Source organism: Pseudopodoces humilis, chromosome 1 (assembly GCF_049639895.1).
Source record: "Pseudopodoces humilis isolate 2021_Gansu_Grassland_sample_001 chromosome 1, ASM4963989v1, whole genome shotgun sequence".
Taxonomy (NCBI): domain Eukaryota; kingdom Metazoa; phylum Chordata; class Aves; order Passeriformes; family Paridae; genus Pseudopodoces; species Pseudopodoces humilis.
Genome location: NC_142200.1, coordinates 84857362 through 84880191, shown reverse-complemented (window position 1 = coordinate 84880191; position 22830 = coordinate 84857362). Strand labels below are relative to the sequence as shown.

Here is a 22830-nt window from a genome sequence, read left to right as displayed (position 1 = left end):
CTGCTGCTATCTTGTACCACATCAGGATTGATGCTGGGGCTTCTCATCTGACTTTCATACCTCCAGGCCCTTCTTTTTTCTTTTTTTTTTCTATTTTTTGGAGGCATAGGGTGGGACAGGAGAAAGAGGTGTGAAATGTGGTGGTAAGATGTTGATCAGTGGCATCTCAAAGAAACTTTTTTAAAGAGGAGGAGACACAGTGATGTGAAGGGTGGTGAAAATGTGTAGACTGAATTAGAGCTTATTGTTTCATAATTGTAATAATCATTGCAGCACATACAACTTCAAATACTCCTTTCTCAGGGCCTTTCAGTTTTAACAGGCTAGCTTGGGAAGTGTGGTGTAATGCTTGTGTTTAGTATGACCAAATGCCAAAGGCAGGTGTGTGTTCCTGGTGTTTTGCTGTCCAAGCTCAGAGGCTACTTCAGCGCAGCAGTGCTGGCTCTGTAGCTGTCAGCAGGTGCGCTGGGAACAGAGATGTGCTCCTCTGGGAATGGGATTTCTCAAATACAATGGGAAAACCTATCATGCACTAGGAGATGTTCTAAAGTTCCCTGTGCCTTGATCATACCATGAGCAGCAGCTATATGGATAAAGTCAGCAAATATTTGGTTAAATGGAGATTTTTTTTTTCCTTTGTTTCTCTTTAGCAATGCTTATTTTCACAGTAGCACCTAGAGATAAGTTTCTTAACTTACAGTGTTGTATTCCTGCATTAGTGCCTTCCCACACTGAATTACATTGCAGTGTGTGTTCTACCTTCTCAGCAATGGTCTCTCTTGCCCTCTCCTGTTTCCCCCAGGCTGACTGGTTATGGCATACACCACTGTTTTGCAAAAAGTATGATGGGGCACGAAGCGAAGATGGCGATTACCCACAACTTCTATGCGGATTACTACACCATGGCCGGGATTGCGCTGGCATCCTGCCTGGCCATGTGCCCCGTGGTCGGGTTTCTGGGGAGGAGAGGAGGACTCCTGCTCTTCATGATACTTACAGCTTTGGCATCTCTTCTGCAGCTGGGCCTTCTCAACTGTAAGTTGGAGATGAGAGCTTTTCAGGACCACACAAGCTTAACATGCAAATAAGGGACCAGGAAATACTAGCATTTCCTTTGTCTTTCCCAGATTTGTCGTGTGATACACCTACAGAGTTTTAGAATCTGAATTTGTTTGAAGGTTTCCTCAAACACTTGTTTCTCAGGCTCATTAACAAAAGGCATTGTATTCTGGATGATTCCCATGGTGAAGTTCATTGAGCATTGGTGCTGTATCCGGGGTAGTCACCAAGAAAACAAACAAGGAAACAAGAAATGCTTTCAATTTTATTTCAGTGAAATAGCTCCCAGGGAAAGAGCTGTATAGAGATTGGGAAGGGAAAACTTTCCCACTCAAGTCTGCTTCTCAAGTGGCCTCTAAACCATGCAGGAGTTGGAGCAGTAGGTTTATGTCCTCTGCCTGCTCTTAGCATCTTGCTACGAACAAATAGTATGCAGGTAGCATGGAAATTCTGCAGCTGAAAGACCCCACTTTTAACACACTGTGTATGTTGTATGTATAGTCCATGTGAACATGATTTTGGGAAGTGACACAGCATTTCAAATGGATTATTTCTGCAAAAAGGAACAGTGAGAGTGTTCCACCTCTTCCTTTGCAGGCAGTAACTTTTGTCTGGCCATTTTGAGCTGCTTCAGCTATTAAAACTGCTATAGAAATGTTCCTTTTCCTTTTTAGATTTTATTTCATTCTCTTCATTTTTTTTGTTGGTTGAGGAGGTTGAACTTGATGAATCAGAGAGGTGTTGAAACAGAGGGAATCTGGGATGTGCTTTGCCACTCTCACAATTGCCAGTCATTAGACCCCTGATCCATAAAATCCCACCCCAAGGAAGGGGGAAGAGGGTTGAGGCATACTTTGGACAAACCGGTTATTACAGAACACTGGTTATTGCTGGTTTTAATTTCTAAGTTTAGTAATAATGGAGGGCCTTAAGAAGAAAGAGCTTTTTGCATTGAGGATGGAAAGTTTTCACATTCTTCCATACTGAAGGCTGCTCCGAGCCAACAGGAATTGTTCATATTTGCAGACTGTGTTTCCCTGAGGCATTTACTAAGTTAAACTTTAGCAAACAAGCTATTTGTGGGAGTGTAGGAGGGAAACAGGGAACCTCTTTCATGACATGGAGGAAACTCCAGCGTCGTGTGTGTTTGCTCCCAGCTTGGCACAGATGTTTACATTCCCTTTGAGCACATACTTACCATGTCCAGCAATCCCAGCTGAGAGTGGGAGAAGTCCCGTGGCTGCACCTCATCATGTCTGTTGATGGACTGAGACCATTCACATGCAGATTCAGGCTGTGCATGTTTGCAACCTCCCAAAACTCCATGTTCTTCTGGGGGTGTCCATCTGGGTCTCTCTACACTGAATTTTCCCGTTTTATTTTTTGTTTTAAGAATGGGAGATGTTTGGTGAGGCTGTTGAGGCAATAAACAAACACTTGCTTGGTTGAGAGACAGTGTGTGAGAGCCTCTAGTCTGCTCCAGAGCCATGAAAATCTGGTTGCATTTTTCCAAAATAAATTGGTGAGGGAGGTGGGAGGCAACACTCTGTAGTTGTCATTACAACCATTTCCATAACAGGTTTAGGTGGTTTTGTGAGCCAAGTTGCCAAAACTAAGATCAGGCAGGGCTTTAGGTCCTTTGTGCTACCTTGGTACTCTCAGTGCAGTGCTCTTATCAGCCACTCTTTTCTTTGTGAGAAGAGGGGGAAAAGGCAGCCTCAAACTTCAGAGCAGCTCTCCCCTCTCTTGACCATGGCCACCTCTTTCTCAGAAGAACTAGACATTGTTTGGAGAGAAGCAGCAACCCTCTTTATTATGAAATCTGTCACAGCATCTTGCATGTTTTAATTTAGCCTAATTTGAGCATAATTGTAAAATTAAATCAGAATTTGAGAATGGTGAGGGGGGGGAGGTTATTCTCCACCAGCCACAAACCTGCAGCAGCAGACCTTGATGCTCTCCTTGTTTGACCTGTCCTCTGAACTCTGGAGTGTCACCTGGGAAGTCACAGAACCCTGGTGGGAGATGACCAGCAGAGCTGTGCCTGACTTGTGCTGATGCCCTTCCCCTTGCTGCCCAGTGCTGCTGTGTGCTCCCATGTGATTAGGAGTGATGGCTAGTGTGACACATGGACCATCAGCTCATGGATTTGGAGAGGAATAGGTCTCCCACCAGTGTGACAGCACTGATGCACAGATTTTGCTCTCTAACCCAAGCCATTCACTCAGGGCTGCAGCAGGAGGGCATTTTCTCTTCTCCCCCTTCATTAACAACAAAGAGGCCTTTGTGTTAATCCCAGTGGTAATTCTGGGGCTTTTAAATATGCTTTACTACTGGTTTGTTATCACTGTCTCATTAGCATGCTGTCCCCCAGCTGAGATGTGCCTGGACACAGCATGTCCTATCTGGTGGCCAGGGAAAGATGTGATGATTTTGGCATGGGAAAGATATGGGAGTCAGAGGGTGGGGCTAGGGTGGCATGTAGGATTTACCCCTTTTTTTTTTAACTTTCAGAGAAATAAACATATAAAAACCGTACGTTCTTGTTTTGTCTCCCTTTCTCTTTTTTATCTTTCTCTGACTTCCATGGTCTTGGATCCAGTGATTGGAAAATACAGTCAACTTCCAGACTCAGGTATGGTTTACAGACAAATCCGCATCATGTGGGAAGCACTCCCTCAGGGACACGTAGATCCAAAAGGCCTGGGCCAAAGCACCCAGAGCAGAGCTGCTGCCACAAAGAGGTGCAGGGGGAAAGTCCATTTCTGTGCAGTGCCTTGAGAGCCCACTCACAGGCAGGCCTGCTCATTTATGTGCAGCCTCTTCGTGTAGCATCCCCTCCACGTAGGCTCACCTCTGCATGTCAAGAGAGGGTGCAGAGGACCCCCAAGGTTTGACATACAGGGTAAGGCTTTCTCAGAAAGTCTTCTTCTGAGAAGCATTCCCAGTTCAGGAATCTCTGATATTTTTAAAATTTTTTTTCCCCAGAAAAGAAAAGGGGACTAAAACACCTTACGGACGCTTTTGATAAGAGGACTTAAACACCTTAAAGAACACTTTCCCAATCTGAAGTACTGTAAGAGCAATGCAGTGACAAACTCCAGGGGAACAAAATTTACCTTTGTGTATCAGATTTGATGGACTTTTCCAAGGTCTGTTCTGCTGAGCCTCCCTGAGGGGGTCAGTGGTGTAGCCTCATCCAGTACACAGGAGTGGCCAGAGACCCGTGGTTTGCCAGGTGTTGTGCCCACATCCTCATCAGCTGGCAGAGTTTGCTCTCTCCCCCAGACTTGGGGTGCATTGCAGAAAGAGCTTAGCCCTGAGCAGGCTGTAGCATGCCTCAGAAGATGTAACCAAAGAGCTCCCAAATACCTTTTGCTCTCCTGACAGCTGATCTGTTCAGCAAGAACAAAAGCAGGTGCTAATTTTCATTGGATCCAACCCAGACAGTATGCCTGCTTGGGACTGCACACAGCAGCTCTTTCTTCAGGCAGGCCTTGGGACATGTGTGTAGAAAGGTGAGGGAACATTTGCTGCAAAGTTCCAGTGCTTTCCCCAGTGCTCATGTCAAGTATGATGTGTTCCCCCTGTCTGGTGCAATCATGAGTGATGTGGCCTCCTTGCTGCCCAGGACAAGCCACATGAGCTTGTACAACCCTGGTCAGAGATCCCACCCCTGCCCACAGAAGGTGGCGAGCAGGGATCAAGTGAGAGATGTACTGCCATCATTGCCAGAGACAGTTTCCTTGAGCTTTGTTTAGATTTACTGGGGGCTCTGGAAGTGCTTGATAGACACTGTTGGCTCCCTGAAACCTTGCTGCCATGCAGCCGTGAAATGATTGAGCAAACAGCCCTGACTTGAGGGAGTGCTTCACCGTCCTTGGCATCAGCCTGTTCTCGCCTGGAGTTGTCAAGCTGGGAGTTACTACAGAGTTTGCAGACTGATCACATGCAGAGGCTTAGCACAGAGATGGGAGCACTTCTAGTTCCTTCCCCTCTTGTCCTGGAAGCCTCTCCAGTGCCCAAGCTCCACTGTACAAGATGTTTGGCAGCTCGAGGAATGCTGCCTGCCTCCACTTGTCTGTCAAACATGAGAGGGAAGAGGCTGGTGCCTAAAACAATGCCCAATGATTTGTTTTTACATGGGTTTTACCTTTTCTGTAGTGGCTGAGCATAAAAAAATCAGAGATCACTGCCATTTTTTGGCATGACATTATGTTTTTTTTAATGTGTGTTTGTATCTCAGGTGCTTGGGGAATGGATTTTATAAATACCAGTTTTAAATTAGTATTACAAAATTACTCAAATTCTTGTTGAGGGAGAAGAGTAAAATAAACTATTTTAATTGATTTTTTCCTCAGAAGCTTGACCTCCTTCTTACTCTTTATGAACACACTTGTCTTGCCAGGTATGAGTGACAGCGTCAAAGACAAATTCTCTGTTGCGTTTTCCATCGTGGGTATGTTTTCTTCTCATGCTGTTGGAAGCCTCAGCGTGTTCTTCTGTGCTGAAATCACACCCACAGTAATCAGGTGAGACTTTGGAGCCCCCCTCAAAAGATGGGGACAAAACTAACCTCATTTAATTGATAATGACATGTGTAACGTAACACATTGTATGGGAGAGGAAACCCCACGTAATTGGAGACCTCACAGCAACTTGGGGGCTGCTTTTTACAGCAGCTGCAGTCAGGCTGCACAAGTAAATGCCTGCCTGTGTATAGAGAGGCTTTGTTTTCCATGGCTCCACCTTGTGTCCCATCGTGGTGATGATCAGCAGGCCTGGCAGCACATGAATTGCAGCTTGATAGGGTCTTTAATACTCAGCTGAACCAGTTTGTGTGGTTGAACACTGTCATTGCTTCACTAACTCTGCGGGATTTGTTCGAGGAGTGATCGGGTGAGATCTACATCTCGATTTTAAAGGAGATATTCTGTGACTGTGCAGAGGAGAACGTGGGTGCCAGCAATCCCTGCCTCCATAGGGCAGGCTAACGAGGACAGATGCAGGGCTGCTTCAGTGGAAGTGTTGAAACATGTGGTGTAAATGCTTTTGGTGCATAGAAGTCCTCTTCAAGCCTGCCTTTCTGCCTTTGTTGCAAATAAAGCTGTTTTTCTCCTCACATACAGACCTATCTTAGCAGAGGCTCAAAGTTTTTCTAAAGAGGAGCACTTTCATCCTGGGAAATAGGAGAAATCAGAGAAATTATCTTTGTTGGAAAGTTTCACATAACACATCTTTGTACGGTCAGGGGCTTGTATCATTTTATACATGCACTGTTATCTTTCAGAGCACAAAGGTTGTGCTTCTGTGCTTTGGATTATGCTTTCAGCAATGCCACAGCAATTCAGGAGTTTGCTCTGGCTTCACTGAATTTCCCAGGAATGTAGGTCATATGGGTGGGAGGGAGAGAGAGTGGAGGAAAGAGGATACTTTTCTTTTTTTTCATCCCCTTCAAATTATATGCCTTTTCAGTAACTTTGCAGTTACTGTATTATAAAAGTATTATTGCAAAACTGTCATTTGAGTAGCCAGAGTCTCCTTGCTCCATGGTGGTTTTTTTCAGGCTATCTAAATTTGTGAATGTATTTTACAGATAACATTATTTCCACAGGAAAAGGCAGTGTGAGGAGTGAGATTATACAGCAGCCTGAAACACTAACAGCTATTTATTTGTGTGTGTCAATCAGCCTAGTGTTTTTATGCCTTTTTAATTTTCTCCTTGTTTGAAAGACACACAGATAAGGAATTGACCATGTCAGCCAGAAGAGAATTTGGCAAGTAGGGTCAGATGTGCAGTCTGAACTTAGCAAGCTTTTTTCCCTTAAATCACTTATGTTGCTACAGGGAGGTGGACAAAATCCTGGCTAGGAGCCAAAATTCTGCTTCCCCTGACTCTGCTAGGTGACACCACATGAGTGACAATAGCTAGATATGCCTCAGGTTCCCTGTTTATTTATAGAAAGTATGACACTCTGCACTGGTCTGTGATCCTACCACCACAATAAGACCCACTCGGGATTGTAATTAGGAGGAGTAGCTCAGGACAATGAATAAATCTGTCTCATGCAGAGGTGTGCTTAGGCTGCCTCCTGTCTTGCTTTTTGGTGGGATCTACTCTGCCCTCCAAAATGCCACCCTGGATGCCCTTTGGGGGTTGGAGCAAGATGATCCTTAGGGTCCCTTCCAACCCAAACCATTGTACAATACTAATATGCTTTTGGTTGGATCTCAAGGAGCCTTAAGAAAAAGGAAGGAAAAGAGAGCACTGGGGTTGTCTCTGGGGTTTCACTGATCAAATCCATTATCTGCAAATCCCTGAGAGCAGAAATCAGCCCTGCCATTACCTGGGGTAGCAGTGGCACAATAGCAAACCCACAGCACCCGTCCATCTCCACTGCTGTGGTGTTAAGATGAACAGTTCCAGGAGGAGAACAGCCAGATCTTCATCACCAAAAGGTGACACCTGCTCCAGCAACATGAACGTTCCACACTGTCATGTGTCACAGAGGGGTCCTTTGGATCTGTGCACTGCACCCCAGTCTCCTGTCAGTAGGGAAGGGGGCTTCATCAGGAGCTACCCTTCTTTGTACCCTTCAGTGCATGCCTTCATCTGAATGCTGAATTAAAGCACCAAGTGTCACTGATGATCCATATGGGATAATCTTCACAACACTACAGCCTGCATGTCTACTAAATACAAATAGGATGAAAAAAACACAGCATGTCCTCTCCTCATCCTCCACATACTCAGTTACTATCAAGTGGAGGGTGGTTCTGGCTTTTGTCTCTCAGTGCCCACACAGTCAAAGAATGGGCAGCCATGGCTGAATTAGGGTCTTTTCCCATCCATAGCTGCCTCAAGCCAAACTTCCAGTTGTTGAGGAAACTTTCCTGTCAGACCACCCAGGAGCCACTCGGCAGTCACATTCACACAGAGGGTCTGCACCAGTTCACAGCCAGAGCTCAACCTGCAGCTGACACTGCATCTTGCCCACCCAGCTACCTGCACTGAATGCATTCCTCAACACAGTGGGATGCAGGGCTGTTTACTGGGACCTGAATAAGGCCTGGCTTCTCAAAGGTGGTGTGTGCTCCATGAGGCCAAGGGTATCCCAGTGTATTACTTGAACCTCTGGCCTAGGACTGAGTGCACAAAATGTCCCCTACAGGCAGGGAAAAGCTGTGGAGCTTTCCAGGGACTGACTCGATCATCCATGGGGCCATGCCATAGGAAAGCCCTCCACAGCAGCCACTGGCAGGCAGAGGTGAGAGGGAGAAAGCTGGGACTCACTGTGGATGCCAGCAGCCCTCACACTCCTTCTCCAGTCTCTGCTCTGCATCTGGAGAGTGTTTGAAGTACAGGCACTGATCCCTGCCATGGAATTCCTCATGCTGAGGAGGAGCAATACCCCAAAGCACTCAGAATGTTTTTCTTTTCCACCTGCTGCCCCTTGTCACCTGCACAAAGTGTGAATCATGAGGGTGATGCCTCTCTTGCCCTGTAGCTGTTTTCCTGATGTGCACAGAAACAAAAAATTCCTCACAGTATATTCAATTTTCTCTTTTTTTTTTTTCCCCTTCACATTTTCATATCTGCAGTGTAGTTAAACCTTAAAGAAACCTCTTTTAGGACCCACACCAAAATGTGCTTTCAAGCCTTCTTCTGCCAGTTTTGATGGCACTGGAAAAGGTAATGCCTACTCTAATTACTGACGTCATATGGAAAAACTTTTTTCCCCACTGCAAATCTGAAGCCACTTGACCCATAAATGACAGAGCAGTCTTTGTTGTTGCCTTTTCCCGTTTTCTTTCAGCTTGCTTGATGTCCTTCTACAGCAGCATTTAAAACTCACCTCAGGTCCTTCTCAGAGGGGCTGAGATACAATTTAGCCTTCGCAATCACTGATGTAAATGAGCCAGGCTTTTGTTGCTCCAGAGCCAGCTTGGAGAGAGATTTGCCATGCATTTGGGACTGGTTCTGTCGATTACTCATGTGAGTGTATTAATGAAGTTGCAGGGAGGCCAGTTGCACAATAGTTGCTTTCAGCTGGGTTTCTAAATTGCCATCGGAAAGCTGGCAAGTTTTTAAAAAGGGCTTTTGCAGCATTTGGGGAAGTCACTGCTGTCTGTGAAAGATCCTCTGCTGAGTCTGAAGAACTGGAACATACATATGTGAATTTTTGATCCACTCAGTGTCCCAAGAGCCTCTTTTGAAACCTATGTTTGCTGTCCTTCAGCTGTCAAGTAAGCAGCAGTGGATTTTGGAAGGGATTGAGTGAAGATTAGCTTTAACACTGTGGTTGGCTGAGTGAATTCGGCATTTGTAGATTTGTTTGTACAGCGATTTCTAGGATGCTTAATAGCCAGGGAAACTTTTTTCCCAAGTATTTGACATAAAGCAGTCCATTTGCCTTCTGCAGGTTGTCTTCTGTAAGGGCCAGTTTTTACTGATAGTAAAAATCAATTTTTACTGAGCACCTGAGCCCCTCTGATCTCCAGAGGGTTTGTGAATAAATGGCATATACCAGAGGAAGTGTGCAAAGTGTGCTGCCCTCACAGGCTTGGTAGGGAAGCAGGGTGCCAGTTATAAAACTTTCAGGGAGGTCTCCCTCTGCAGGCAGCAGGGTCTTTGGAAAATGAAGGAGGAGCTGCCACTCTCACAGATTTTGTGAAAATGAGTAATTTAAGGATGACACTCGGCTGGCAGGAGACCTCAGTCGTGTCACAGCAGGAGGGAATGGCCTGCCCCAAAGAAACACTTCTGTGTGGGAGCACCCAGCAGAAACAGACCCAGGATTGTGAGGTGTGCCAGGCCTCCTGCACCAGGGCCTGGAGAGATGCTGACAAGGAGAGAGCAATACAAGGAATTGCAGGAGAATTTGCTTGCATAGTCAAGCATTAGGAGAGACCACTGAATTGGCCTTTCACATGCAGCTTCTGTGCCTTGAGCTGGAGGAAGATGAGTTTACTTTCACACTTTTTTTTTTTTCTGAAACTTAACTTATTTAATTACATCTCCAGTATGTTGAGAAGTTCCAGCCATAACATAATTTTATGTAGAAAATATTCCAGCACTCAGTGTTTGCTGTAATGGATCAAGACAGTGGCTTGTAAAGTCTAATAGCCTGCCTCCACTGCTGAATAGTGCAGATACTTTAGAGGCAGCCAAAATTGATTTCTGCACTTACTGCTCCTTGGTGTGTCTAGTCTAAGTGGAGAAGAGTGGCACACTAAGTAAAATCTGGTTTTCCCTCACTGAATGTGGGAATACTTGGAACTGGAAGTACTTTAGAGTGCTTTCTACACCCTCACATGGTAAAGCTTCTCTTCTTATTATGTGGGGGCTGTTAAATGTGTGTGAAATGATACTTGAGTGTAATTATTTCCCTGTCTGCTTGTGTTTGCAGGGGAGGCGGGCTGGGGCTGGTCCTGGCCAGCGCGGGCTTCGGCCGCCTGACCGCCCCCATCATGGAGCTCCACAACCAGAAAGGTTACTTCCTCCACCACGTCATCTTCGCCTGCTGCACACTCATCTGCATCATCTGCATCCTGCTGCTGCCCGAGAGCAAGAACCAGAACCTGCCTGAGAACATCCCGGATGGGGAACATTACACCCGGCAGCCCCTCCTGCCGCACAAGAAGGGGGAGCAGCCCCTGCTCCTGACAAACTCTGAACTCAAGGATTACTCTGGCCTCCATGACTCAGCAGCTGTGAGTGACGGGATCTCGGAGAACACCACTGCCAATGGGATGAAGTCAATGTAACTGGGTGGATTTTTTTCCTTCTCTTTTTTTTTAATTATTTTATTTCCCCTTCTTCTATTTCTTATCTTCCTTTTGTATTTTATTTGATGCTGTTGTGCGGGAGGAGTAGCACTTTGGGCAAAGGTGTTTTGCACAGATTTTACAAACCAGTGATGGAGCAGACACAAACTTAGAGGAATTCAACTCTGCTACTAAAGCAAATTTTGGCATCTTCAACAGTTACGCAGATTACTCTTGAAAAGTTTTGGGGGAAAAGACTCTTTTGAGAAAAGACCTGGCTGGCAGTAGCCCTTCAGAACTCTTTTTTTCCTGCCATTAAATATGTATATTTATTTTGATTTATTCTCAAGAAGCACTTTATTTCCTTTTCCTTTCATAGATCACAAAAATGAAGCCATCTTATAAGAGGTGCAGCCATTCCAAGAAAGAAACCATGGGGGGAGGGGGAGTGTTGTTTTCTGTTTTGTTTTTGTGTTTCTTTAAAGGAAAGAAGGATTCACTGCAAAGTTGAATTGACTTAAACTTAGACTTGTGCGACATTTTTCTGCCTGTCTAGAAAGTCCAAGTGCCCAGATTGCCTGCTGTGTTTGTATACACTAAAAAAAAAGGAAAAAAAAGAAGAAAAAGTGAAGCAAAACCTGTTGTGACTCAAACTCTGACTGCATTTTATGAAGCTTATATTTGTCTTTATAGCCCATGTGCACTTAAAAGTTACTTTCTAAATTAGTCCTCTTTTGTTTTCACTGAATGCATTGGAGAAAATCCTACCCAAACAAGCTGATTTTTTAATAAGAATCAGCTTTCTGCATTTTAAGAGTATAGTAATCTATTTTAGGTGGTTGCCACTGGTCCTTAATAGTAATGTAGATGATGCAAATTATTTGACTAACGATGCAAAAATGAGTTTTGCCTAGAATGGCTATAATTATCAGGAGGCCCAGGATCTCTGACTGCTCCAGGAGAAAAGCCTAGACTAGCAGTGATAAATAATAAGGAGCATGGGCAACAATCTATAACTTTATTCCAAAAGGCAGTATAGCTGGGATTTCTGCTCCTGGGAAATGAGTGTCCTGGTATTAAGTGTTTTTAGAATCAGGGTTTGGGTTTTCAATTTAAGTGGAAAAAATGCTTCAATTAATGTTGGAAAGGAATGAATTGATATGTGAATAATGACTTACTGAGCTGTCTTGAGTTCTTAGAGATGTGTTCTGTTTCTGACCCAAGAATATACAATGAACTCACCCTTATTTCCCAACTGCTCTTGTAAGATTTTAGTTCAGGAAAGAAAAAGTTTACCTAAATTGGATTAATTCTACACAAAGTGAACATCCAGTTTGCCTCCTACTGTGCAGATGGCACTTTGATAGTGGCCACTTGACTTCTCTCCTCCAGCCCCCAAACCAACTATCTCCTTTGGCCATTGGCTTTTGGTTCTCACTCAAGAGAATATCGTGAGGACCTAATTCAATGCAAGGACTTTGTTAACAGATTTCTTGCATTGTAGTTAACCCTCCCCTCTCTCCCTCTCTCCCTCCCTCCTTCTTCTCCTTTCTCACTCAGGCCATCCATTTGTGATTGCTCGGTAGTGCAGACGTTCAAACAGAGCAGCAGGATGTCAATGTTGTACTGAGTGTCCGTATGATTGCCACTTTGTTTGATGTACATCTTGCGTTTATATGCAGGGGGAAGTGCTCATTTGCACTTTCCTCCTCTACCTTCCCTTCCCCTTCCTCCCTTGCTGTATATATTGTCGATTAACTACTGTACCTAACGATTTCCATCCTCCATTAGGCTGCCGATGTCCTCTTACAGTCCCCAATAAATCAGAGATCCATGCTCCCCAGCAGGCCACGCAGTAAAGTAGCACAGCCTCAGACGCTGACGGGTGCAAGGGGACAGGTAGACCTGCAGAAGCAACAGAGGTGGTTGTGTTCAGAGTAACAACGTTGTCCTAAAGCTGCTAATTTTTACAGAGGATGATGTGGACATTTGGGTTCTTCTTGAGCCTGGTAAGAAACACTGGAGCAGTTGGTGGTAGTTTTGCCCAGAGTTACACTACTGGTTTTTTTCACCTTTGCTAGATTTGCTGTGACAACAAGAGCCTGATCTTCCTTACGCTCAAGTTTTATTGTCAGGCTTGAGTGTGGCTGCTTCTTCTCGTTCTGAGCCAAGACCTTTGCAGTCTGTGTTCACCTGAGGAAAGAGCCCAGCCCTTCCCCACTTGTGCAGTATTGACACACCAAATTAGTGCAATACCTTTTGCCTTCGATGCAAGATGCTTGTTGCAAGCCACACACATTCGGGGACGAAAGAAACGGGTTCACAACAAAAAGCTGAAGAAGCGAAACAAGGCTTCAGGGAAGAGAAAAAGGGCCTGAGAGAGGAGAAGGTGCGAGCGCAGAGGCAGAAAGCAGCGTCCTGCCATCCATCGTGCCGTGGAGCCAGTGGCTCCTTCCTTCCTGGTCTTCTTCGTGGCCCGCGTGCTCAAGCCGCGGTACAGCTCTTGTAGAACATCCACAAGCCTATAAACCCGGCTGCTTCCAGCACTGTCAGTGGTCCTGGTGAGCTCACCGCTGTTGTCCACAGCGCTTTATCGTTTCCTATTCTGGTGGTTGCTCTCTGATGACAGGCACAGGGAAAAGAATACTTGTTTAAACTTACCAATTTAGATAGTAAATACACTAGGTGACAGGAACATGCAGCAACTTTAATTTTTTTTTTTTTTTTTTTTTTAAGAAAAAAGTCTTGTGAAGTTGATTTGATTTGCTGCTTTTTTGTTTTTTGCTTCAAACCAGGTAGTTGGTACTGATCTGCAATGAAGGGAGCCCCAGCTTCTCTAGTTGGTCTGGCCCCCTGCCTCTGTCACAACAATAAAGCAAAAACTAATTTCCTGCCTTGGCAGTTCCAGTTTTGCTCCTTTTCCTGAAAACATGAACACTTCTGTGACAATTACATTCTTCCACACATGCTCACGGGGTTGGAAAGCTTTCACTAAACCTATCTTGTGTGGAGGATCCAGGTACCGGGTGATGCAGCAGGGCAGAAAGGAAGCATGGGGATGCTTGCCCTGCCTTGTCTAGTCCTGCAGCAGGACAGGGCTCTCTCCTGGAGTCCCAGCCTGCTGCACCATTGGCTCCTCGGCCATGTCTCCTCTGCAGCCATCACCAGGAAAGGCTTTTCTCAGGCGGCTCTTTCTGGCCACCACAACAGGGGAAGCAGTCCAAGCTGTCTTGTCCATTTTTCGCCTTTTTCTGTGAACCTTCAGTAACCTCTAAGCCCATCAGTAGATTTTTCTTTGGGTTTACCATTTAAGGGCTTTCTCCATCTTTGTAAGTTCAAACAAAAATGTGAAGTGACATTATGCTTGATCCTGGGGGTTTTGCCCCCCTTTTAAGGTTCCAGTACTGCTTTTGTTGCCAGACACGCTGCAAACAGATAGCAACAGTCACCTGCTTGCAAGTGTTTTGTGGCCACTCAGAAAGGGGGTTGTGTGATTTACTTTTGGGTTTCACTGAGTAGGCTTTTTTTTTGTTGTCGTTCTTTTTAGTGGAAGTATTTTGCTTAACTGTTGCCACTTCCTGGAGCCAAACACTTTATTGGTCACCAAAATGGAAGCAGAAGTGCCATTAACTGAACTCTGTGAATGTCAAATCAAGTTGCGCCTGTAGCTGGCACATAAGACAACACTATCAAGTGGAGGGATGATCTCCCCCACTGTAACTCTTTTTTATTTTGTTTTTTAAGAAAAAAATGAAATTACAAACCTCATTTTAAATGTATCGTGTAAAATGTTTCAGGAAAGGAGTACAGTGTGTTTTGTCTAGTGGGCGAGATCTCCCTCCCCATTTCAGTTTCCGATGAAGTTTTAAAGAATCGTGTTACTGTATGTTTTGATCATGAATAGTCTGGTGGTGCTTCCTCATAGCACAAGCTTAAATCAAGTACTGAAAACAGTCTTACAAGCTAAATGTCTGCATGATGTTACATCTGTTGTACCTACTGAGAAGAACTTTGTATGTAAATGTACAGAATAAAATGACGTTGTCCCATCAGTTTGCTCTCCCTGGTCTGGCTCCCTTGCAGTGAGTTCTCGAACACCCAGCAGCAGCTGATGCCTCAGCACATAGCCCTACCCTGCTCTACAAACAGAATGAGCTGTTTGTAAATCAGGCTAATTAAAACAGCACATTGATTTGCAACTAATTATCCTTTATAGTCAATTACAGAAGCATAGTCGACTGTTTCCTGAGCAGTGTAAATTAAAAAGAAAATACCTTTCAACAGTTGCTTTTTGCTATTCTGATATTGAACTGCGGCCAAGGACAGGCAGCTGTTCCCACCAGGTAAGGAGGGGCCCTCTGCACTCACACCAAATCTGAGAAATTTAAGCCACTGGGTGTTCAAACCCTTTTGGACAAGAGACCCAGCAGCTGTGCCTTCTACAGCAGCAGCCACTTGGTTACAGTTTTTAATTGCTGATTGTGGCACCATAGCAAGGTAAATTCATCACTTTTCTGTAGGTGCTTAGGACAGTTTAGAAGCAGCACCAGTAGTTTAGTTTTGGTTTGTATCAGAACCTGATGCTGGAGCTTGAGTCAAGGCTCAACTCAGAATGAAAAAAAACCAACAAAAAAATCTCCACAAAAACCTGGATAGTTAAAACTCCTAGCTGCAATCTTATTAAACAAAACAGCCCCTGGATCTGCCCTTGAAAGGATACACATCCTGTCTGAAAGCAAGTCCAGAGATGTAGCAGCAGGATGTTTTTAACTGGTGGTCATGGTAGGAGACCTCTCTCATTTTATGTAAAAGCGCAATTTACATGTGATGCTCCTCTAGCAGCCTGACAGATTTATCTGTTGTGCCAGAACTTATTAGAACAACAACTGTGCTTTTTCCTTCTATGTAGTCCTCAGGGACGCATAAATAACCCTTTGTGAAATCCTTCTAGCATTCTTAGTGCCCAAGGGATGGAAGGAAATCCATTTTTTAACACCAGTACTACAACCAAGAGGGGCTAAAAAGACAAAAGTAACACTCGTGTCACAGCTTTACCATACAAAAATGTGGGGTTTCTTTATTTTAACGCTAAAAGCTGCTATACTATGTTCAGTGCTAGTACACAGTAGATTAATTGTACAGATAGCATTTGGAACTGATTTGCCATCAGATCCCAGTACTGTGTGGAAGCCAGACACCACATGCACTTTTTCAATCATGTTCATCCCTTGCAGCATCCATTTGCTATCCTACTTGGCAGGGTAGCAAAAATAAAATTTTTGCTTTGAAAAATTAAATTGTATTTGAAAAAAAGAAAATCCAAGTCAAGTGTATCTATATTTAATAACAACCACAAATTCAATCAAAATAATACAAAAGAAATATACTAACTTAATGTCAGTGTGAAAATTGCAAACAGTTTTTCTGAAACAAAACCTTCATCTTCTTTTACAATGATGCACAATCAGAACTTCTCTGGAAAAGCTGTCATTTCTTCTTTGATCCTGTTTTCTATGAGTAAGGTGAAATTGCTGTCTGTGTTTTGAAGATTGTAGCTGACAAATATCTGCTTTTTGGTCTTGCTGGCTAAAAGACAAAACAGAGTTTATTCTTTTATAAAAGTGAGGATGGCATTTGAGCAAGCCTCTTAAAAAGCCCCATCATGCAGATTTCTAGGACATTCTCCACTCCTGCTGTGCTGGGTGCAGTTACAAAGGAACAGCAGAAGTCCCTGACCACTGGGGAGTTGGGCAAGATTTTGCACATCACAGAAGTGAACAATATAAGACTCGTGACTGTCAACAAGTTTTTGACCTGACACATGACACCATTAGTCACTGGAAAGCCTTGCAGTGCTTGTAGTGGATTTTTGGATGCTTCTTAAATAGCTTACGTTGTAAGTGAAACCACAGACTGTACTGGACTCTTAGCACTGAAATTCTGAGTTTGTAAATCTGTGCTGTGTAAAACATTAGAGGGAAAGCACAGAAGAAAGTGACTGAGCCAAAATTAATGAAGCTCTGATTTTTTTATGAACCTTTAAAGGTTCATAAGCCTTAAAAGGCCCCAAAAAGCTATGCACCAGTTCTGTCTAAGCTTGCTGTCAATTTTGTTTCCTTTAACCTTTTTTTATACAGTGTCCATGAATGCTCCAAGAGGCTGGAGAACCTTTGCTGAACATGATGAAGCCAAGCACAAGTTCCAGGCTACTGTAGTGACAAGTACCTAGAGAGAGGTGCTACAAAATTAAGAGCTGCCTTCCATGACAGAGCTAATTAACAGTGACAAAAAAAAAAAACTGTCCAGGGGGACAAGAAGACTTAATTGTCAGAGCACAAGAGATAACATCAAGAAGTGTTTTATAAATGAAATGCCATCCTACTTAAATTTTACCACAGTAATATAGCAAATTTGTGTCTCTATATATTACTGATGCTAAACTTTGTGGAAAATGTAAGCACCATATGGGAAAAACAGGCACTAAATTTAAATTGAGTTGTGTAAAATAGAAGACAAAAAATAGTATTTGGGTCACAAGATATACTTGTCCAGGAATCAGCTGGGAGCTAATGATCCCAGGCACAAATCAGACTGTTCTGCTGAATATTCAGAAATATTCACCAGAATTTTTAAAACTTCAAAATAAAGACACTAGGACTTCTAAGATCTCAGTCATTTCTAAATAGGAAACTAAATAGTTAAATACAGAAAACCTGTATATATGTATGTATAAAATGTAGTTAAACAACTCCTTTAAGGCATTTTCATTACGCAAATGAATTTTTTATTATTTTCTATTCTAGCAGGTTATCGGCTTCCTGACTCAGTAAGTAGAGCTGCTTCTGAAATGCAAGGACTCATTTGCCTTTTAGGACTTGGCACTACAAAATGCTGATATAATGCAGCTTGGTGCTCTGATTGCAAAAATTAGCACCTGGCACTAGATTTTTGTGGTGTAAAGCAGCATGTTTTGTAAGCACTAGTGCTTCATCATCATGCCCTAAATGAATGCAGTGCTAATTCTGAACTAATTAATACCATTATGCTAACAAAACTATATAGTACACTGCAGTTTCAGAACTCAACTTCTTAATTATGTTTGCCTATAGAGTCTCTGGGATGCTGTTCCAGTTCCCAGGAACAGTGTGAATGTGGGAGTCCCTCTGGGCTGCCTATGCCAAGGACCTCTGTTCCCAGGGCTCTGCCCCAGCTTTGAGGGGCAGGGGGACCTTTTCTGTCCCTGCTTCCTGAGGATTGAGTTGGACATGTGCACTTCTGTGGAAAGGACAAAAGAGGGCAGATCTTATGCCTCCGTGGAAGACCATCTGCAGCTTCAGAGTAAAGCAAAAAACTGCAAAGGACAAGGCTTACCTAAAAATCCCTCTGGCAGGTCTGCTTCCCATGCAGCCTGGTTAATAACCCCTGTTCCACTGGCTCTTCAGAGTGGAGGAAAAACAGCCTTGACAGCCATCGTCCAGGATGTGCTGAGTGCCAGGAGAAACTACAGCAGCACAGATCTGCTCCTACAACTTCATGTACAGAGCAAAGGCCCAAACCAAAGCTTGAAGAGGAGCCCAGCAGGAGCAGAAGAGGCAGGACAAATGTTAAATGTAAGTTTGTAGACTATGCTGGAAAAGAGATGATGAAAGTGATCAGTGACTGGCTGAGAAACACTCAAAGAAAAGGTTGAGGTGATCTTCACCAAGAGTCCACCAGTCCCTACAGAAGGAAGATCGAAGACGTGGCACTAATCAGTACTGCAGCCCAAAGCACAGTGATTCCAGAATATGCACCTGAGGGAGGCACTGATGGACAAGGACTTTCTCAAGAACTGGCCTCCAGTATCCTACAGGAAACATTGTTAGAATTTGGGTTTACTGACTAGTGAGACACATCTTGTGCCAAAGCAATCAGGCAGGGTGGTGGGAAACAGTCCCTGCACATCGTACAAGCAGATATAGATAGATATATGTAGAAAGAGGAATAAGAATGAAGCACATGTGTCCTCAGCAACAGAATAAATTCAGAAATAAGGAAGGTGATAGAGCCAATACATGAAATGCTGCTGTTGTGGCTAGGACCCCTACCAAACTACAAAGAAAACAAAAGGAGAAGCTGTGCACTGTTATACCCAGCAGCACTGAAACTCCTGCTCCAGGGCAGGAAACCTGACATTGCAGGAACACATGGTAGATGATGGAATGTGACAGGCACGTGTAAGAAATGGAAACAGTTATGTGCAAACAGCATTGCATGCATTGCTTCTGTGGAGACAAGAAACTGCACGGAAAAAAACTGTGACAAGCGTGGCAGGGGGAGGAGAAGGGAGGAAAACTGCCTGCCTGAAGGTTACCACATGTCAGGACGGTCAAAAAGGCTCCCTTGGAAGTACAACAAGTCAGACTTGGCTGTGAAAAGCATCTCTGCTATTACAGATTTTGTGGGAGTAACAAGGATTTAAATTTCCAAAGAAAAACTACACACCAATAACAGCAAAGCTGGGTATTTCCAGCTGAGGTGGAGCACAGATTTCCCTACCAAGCACTTCGTGAAACAAAGATACAGGGATGCTTGTTGATGATCTTGCAGATCCACTGGTCTCAGTATAAATAAAAAAATAAGTAAATAAATTTGGGCTAAGTGACCGTGAGTTGACCTAAATTGCTGGACTGTCGAAAGCCAGCCTGAAGACTATGGTGTGAGTTTTCAAATAGATGTATTTCTTTTCCCAGAAGCTCAGGTAAAGAACAAGCACATAATTTTCAAAGCCATAAGTGAATTATTGACCTTCCCCTTTGAACCAAAGGTGAGCAAGGTCTATAGGCCTTCCTCAAAATAATATACCTTAACCAGGATCGCACAAGCAAGAACAGCATATAAAAGTAATATGAAAAGAGCTGACTGGCAAGGAAACCTGCAACCCAGTGGATAGAGGTCATGGACACAGAGGAACAGGGACCAGAAGCCTAGCTGGGTCACAGCTGGCTCAGAAGTTTAAGATAATAAAATGCATATCATGAAACAATAACAAAAGATACCTAAAGCACACAAAGAAAAAGAAAACAGGAAGGTGCGTTATACTCCAAGGATAAAGAGTAACCTATAGACCAGTACCAAGCAACAGTATCAGTTCTCAGTTACAAAGTATGGGAAATTAGTAATGAAAATAATAAAAGCACCTTAAGGGAGAAAAAAAATAATGAGAAAATAAAAAGATAAGAAAAAAAGGCAGCAAAACAGACAACTCATTAGGAGAAAGAAAAGTCAGTTGACTCAGGCAGCCTGTCCTAGAACACTGAAAGAACTAATGGAAGAAATACCAAGTTATTATGAACTTCAGCTATGAAACGTGTAATAAATCAAATTTTAAGAGAGAAGATAGCAAGCACAAGTAGAAAAGAAAAAAATCCAAAAGGAGTATGAGAATCACTAAGATAACTTGGAGCTGTCAGCTGGGCTGCAATGCTACACAGAAAATTGGAGCATGATTCAGAAAAAATTAGTGACAAGGAGACCAAATTGAAAGTGGAATTAACTGTTATACTTTATCCAAAATAAATCCTCTCTGACTACATTTTTACTGACTTCCTAAGGATAAGGTACTAATTACACATAAAGAAGTCACGTGATACAGTATCCCATAAAATTATCACTTAAAGTGAAAAGGACTGAACTCAGTGTGTAGAGAAAATTGTGCCACCATGGTCGATTAAAACAGTGTCTATTAAAAGAGAAGTTACTGTGAAGAAGAAAAGACAGTAATACTGCTTTTCAAAGATCAGTCTTGTGAGCAACCCTTTTTTATATGTGGCCATAGAGGAGAAGCAGGTGTAGACTCAGGGAAGAGCCTGACAATACAAACTCAGGACATACTGTCTGAAACGGAGATCAGCACACAGATCATTAATAATTCTGTGGTCTTTCCATGTGAAACACAGGAAGTAAGGTGAGACTGAGCAGCTCAGCATGTTGCTTTTAAAACCTGGTAACAAGCACATCAGCAGCTCACCATTTGGAGCTGCATCAGCCTCTAGTGGGTGATGATGAGCAACCAGCATGATACAGCTGTCAGAGCTGTGAAGGTGCTAGGAATGTATTGGGCCAGAACGCATTAATTAGGTGTATTTTTAATCTTTTTAGTATGGACATAGGAGTTTGCAAGCTGTTGCAGTAGCTGTAGCACTCTGCATGAATGATGTGATGGAAAAGGAAGCATCCCGAGCGGTGCCCGTTTGGGTCAGTCGGATCAAGCCCAGGCATCTGTGAGACAACCCTGGGCTTCCCAGGCCAAAACTTCTCGGAATGTGGGGGCTAAAAGGTGCGAGATGTGATCTTCATCTTCAGGTAAAATGCACGTGCCTGGCATGACGGCCACCTCGCCCACCAGCACAGCAGTGTCACAGGTTTACAGAGAGGAGGTCACTTGGAACCCCACTCGACAGGTGCGGCATGCGCTGCCCCTGCCTCGCACCCGCAGCCAGGATAAGGATATCAAATAATTCACTTCTGCCGGTGCACGGCGTGCCCAAGGCCGCTGACTCAGGTGCCGCAGGCTCGTACACGGATGGAAAAAAGAAGTGAACCGCTGGATTGGATGGAAGCTGCCGCAACCTGCGGCAGTGCAGGCTCTGCGGCCGGGGCAGCGCGCACCGTATCCTTCTTCTCCCAGGCAGGCCGGGCTAGTGGCTCAGGGCCGCCGGGGAGGCCCGGCCCGGTGCCGACCCGGCCGCCCGGCCCCGTTTCCCCGCACCCCCCGCCCGCAGCCGCCGCGCCCGCACCTACCCAAGCGCTGCGCCAGGCAGGAGGAGGCGGTGTCCGAGGGGTCCCCCAGGAGCGAGGCGGCCACCGGGATGCTGTCCTGCAAGCGGAGCACAGCACAGGGCACGGCTTAGTCCCGGCAGCGCGGGTTAGGGGCGGCGGGGCTCCGGGGCCCGGGCGGGACCCCGGCAGCGACACTCACACGGGGGCTGCACATGGCGACGGCCAGGCTGGCGAGGGCGGGCGCGGCGCCCACCCAGAGGAAGAGCGAGTCCCGCAGCCGCATGGCGTGGAAGTGCACCCGCTGCTCGCCCAGCTGCCCGCTGAAGTCGTGCAGGGCGATGCCGCCCGCCGCTCCGCCGCCGCCCGCAGCCTCCATCGCCGCTTCTCCCGGCGCGGCCAGGCCCGAGCAGGCAAGGCCCGAGCCGGAGGCTGAGCCCGGCCCGCGGCCCCGGGGAGGCGGAGCTCGCTCGCCGCGCCCCTCCGGGAGGCACCGCCCCGGCCGGCCCCCGAGGAATGCGCGCTTCCCACCCCGGGGAATACCCGGACGCGCACACCCGTGCCCGCCCCGGGCCCCGCTCCGTCCGTGCAGACCCCGGCAGCACGAACACCCCCGGGCACGGCCCGCCTGGAGCGAGCCTCCTCCGTGTCCCCTCCCTCCTGAGCTTGCGCTTCCCCCCGGTCGGTGCACGCTCCCTCCGTTTGCCACTATTTCCCTCCCATCCCAAAAGACACAGCCCCTCCCGCGGGTGCACAGCCCCTGTGGGGGAACGCAGCCGCAGCCCCGGGAGCAGAGGCTCCGTGCACGGCTTCCCGGGACTCACAGCTCCCCGGGCTTTCCCCGCTGCCCGCCCGGGAGAGGGATAAAGCGGAGGCAGCCGCAGGGATGGGGAAAGCCCACTAGGTGGCAGGTGAACCCCTGCGTGCAGAGCGGCACACCGGGGGCTCCGGGGAGCCACCCGGGAGGAGCCCCGGGCGTTCAGATTAAAGGGAAAGGGATAGCGCGGTGCTGTGCGGCCTCGGGAAGGGGGAGCAAGGTCACGGCGACTTCGGCTTCGTTCAGCTATGGAGGTTTTCCTCCATAGCATTGGGGATCTGCAAAGCGAGCGATTCGGGTTTGCACAGCTCTGGAGAATATGGAGCCCTGAGCAATTAAAAGCCCTGCTTTGGGTGTGAATTTTGTGCTCATCACTCTTTCCAGCGGAGCACAGCAAAGCCGGTCATTACTGGAGAGGATTTTCAGTA

The 22830-nt window shown here is 45.5% G+C and overlaps 2 protein-coding genes across 3 annotated transcripts in view; one reads left to right on the top strand and one right to left on the bottom strand.

Moving 5' to 3' along the window:
- The window catches only part of SLC22A23 (solute carrier family 22 member 23), a 108482-nt gene extending 93603 nt beyond the window's left edge, over positions 1-14879 (top strand). For both annotated transcript variants that reach the window (XM_088056591.1, XM_005525351.3), the window contains 4 exons: positions 803-1035; positions 3662-3694; positions 5468-5591; positions 10470-14879. In XM_088056591.1, coding sequence (XP_087912717.1) covers positions 803-1035; positions 3662-3694; positions 5468-5591; positions 10470-10827 — 748 coding nt within the window. In that variant the 3' untranslated portion in view covers positions 10828-14879. The remainder of the gene's footprint in view (positions 1-802; positions 1036-3661; positions 3695-5467; positions 5592-10469) is intronic.
- Positions 14880-16151: 1272 nt separating this feature from the next.
- PSMG4 (proteasome assembly chaperone 4) lies at positions 16152-22045 on the bottom strand. The gene is made up of 3 exons (XM_005525321.2): positions 21788-22045; positions 21610-21685; positions 16152-16413 (listed from the first exon to the last, which is right to left on the bottom strand). The coding sequence occupies exons 1-3, from the start codon at positions 21962-21964 to the stop codon at positions 16292-16294; spliced, it is 375 nt and encodes a 124-aa protein (XP_005525378.1). The 5' UTR covers positions 21965-22045; the 3' UTR covers positions 16152-16291.
- Positions 22046-22830: the final 785 nt, after the last annotated feature.

Excerpts from the sequence above, each read along its gene's own strand:
- PSMG4 (XM_005525321.2), bottom strand. The coding sequence starts at position 21,964 with ATGGAGGCTGCGGGCGGCGGCGGAGCGGCGGGCGGCATCGCCCTGCAC. Across the intron at positions 21,686-21,787 it reads TCGCCATGTGCAGCCCCCGT|GACAGCATCCCGGTGGCCGC; the intron begins GTGAGTGTCGCT and ends CTCCGCTTGCAG. Across the intron at positions 16,414-21,609 it reads CTGCCTGGCGCAGCGCTTGG|CCAGCAAGACCAAAAAGCAG; the intron begins GTAGGTGCGGGC and ends TTTGTCTTTTAG.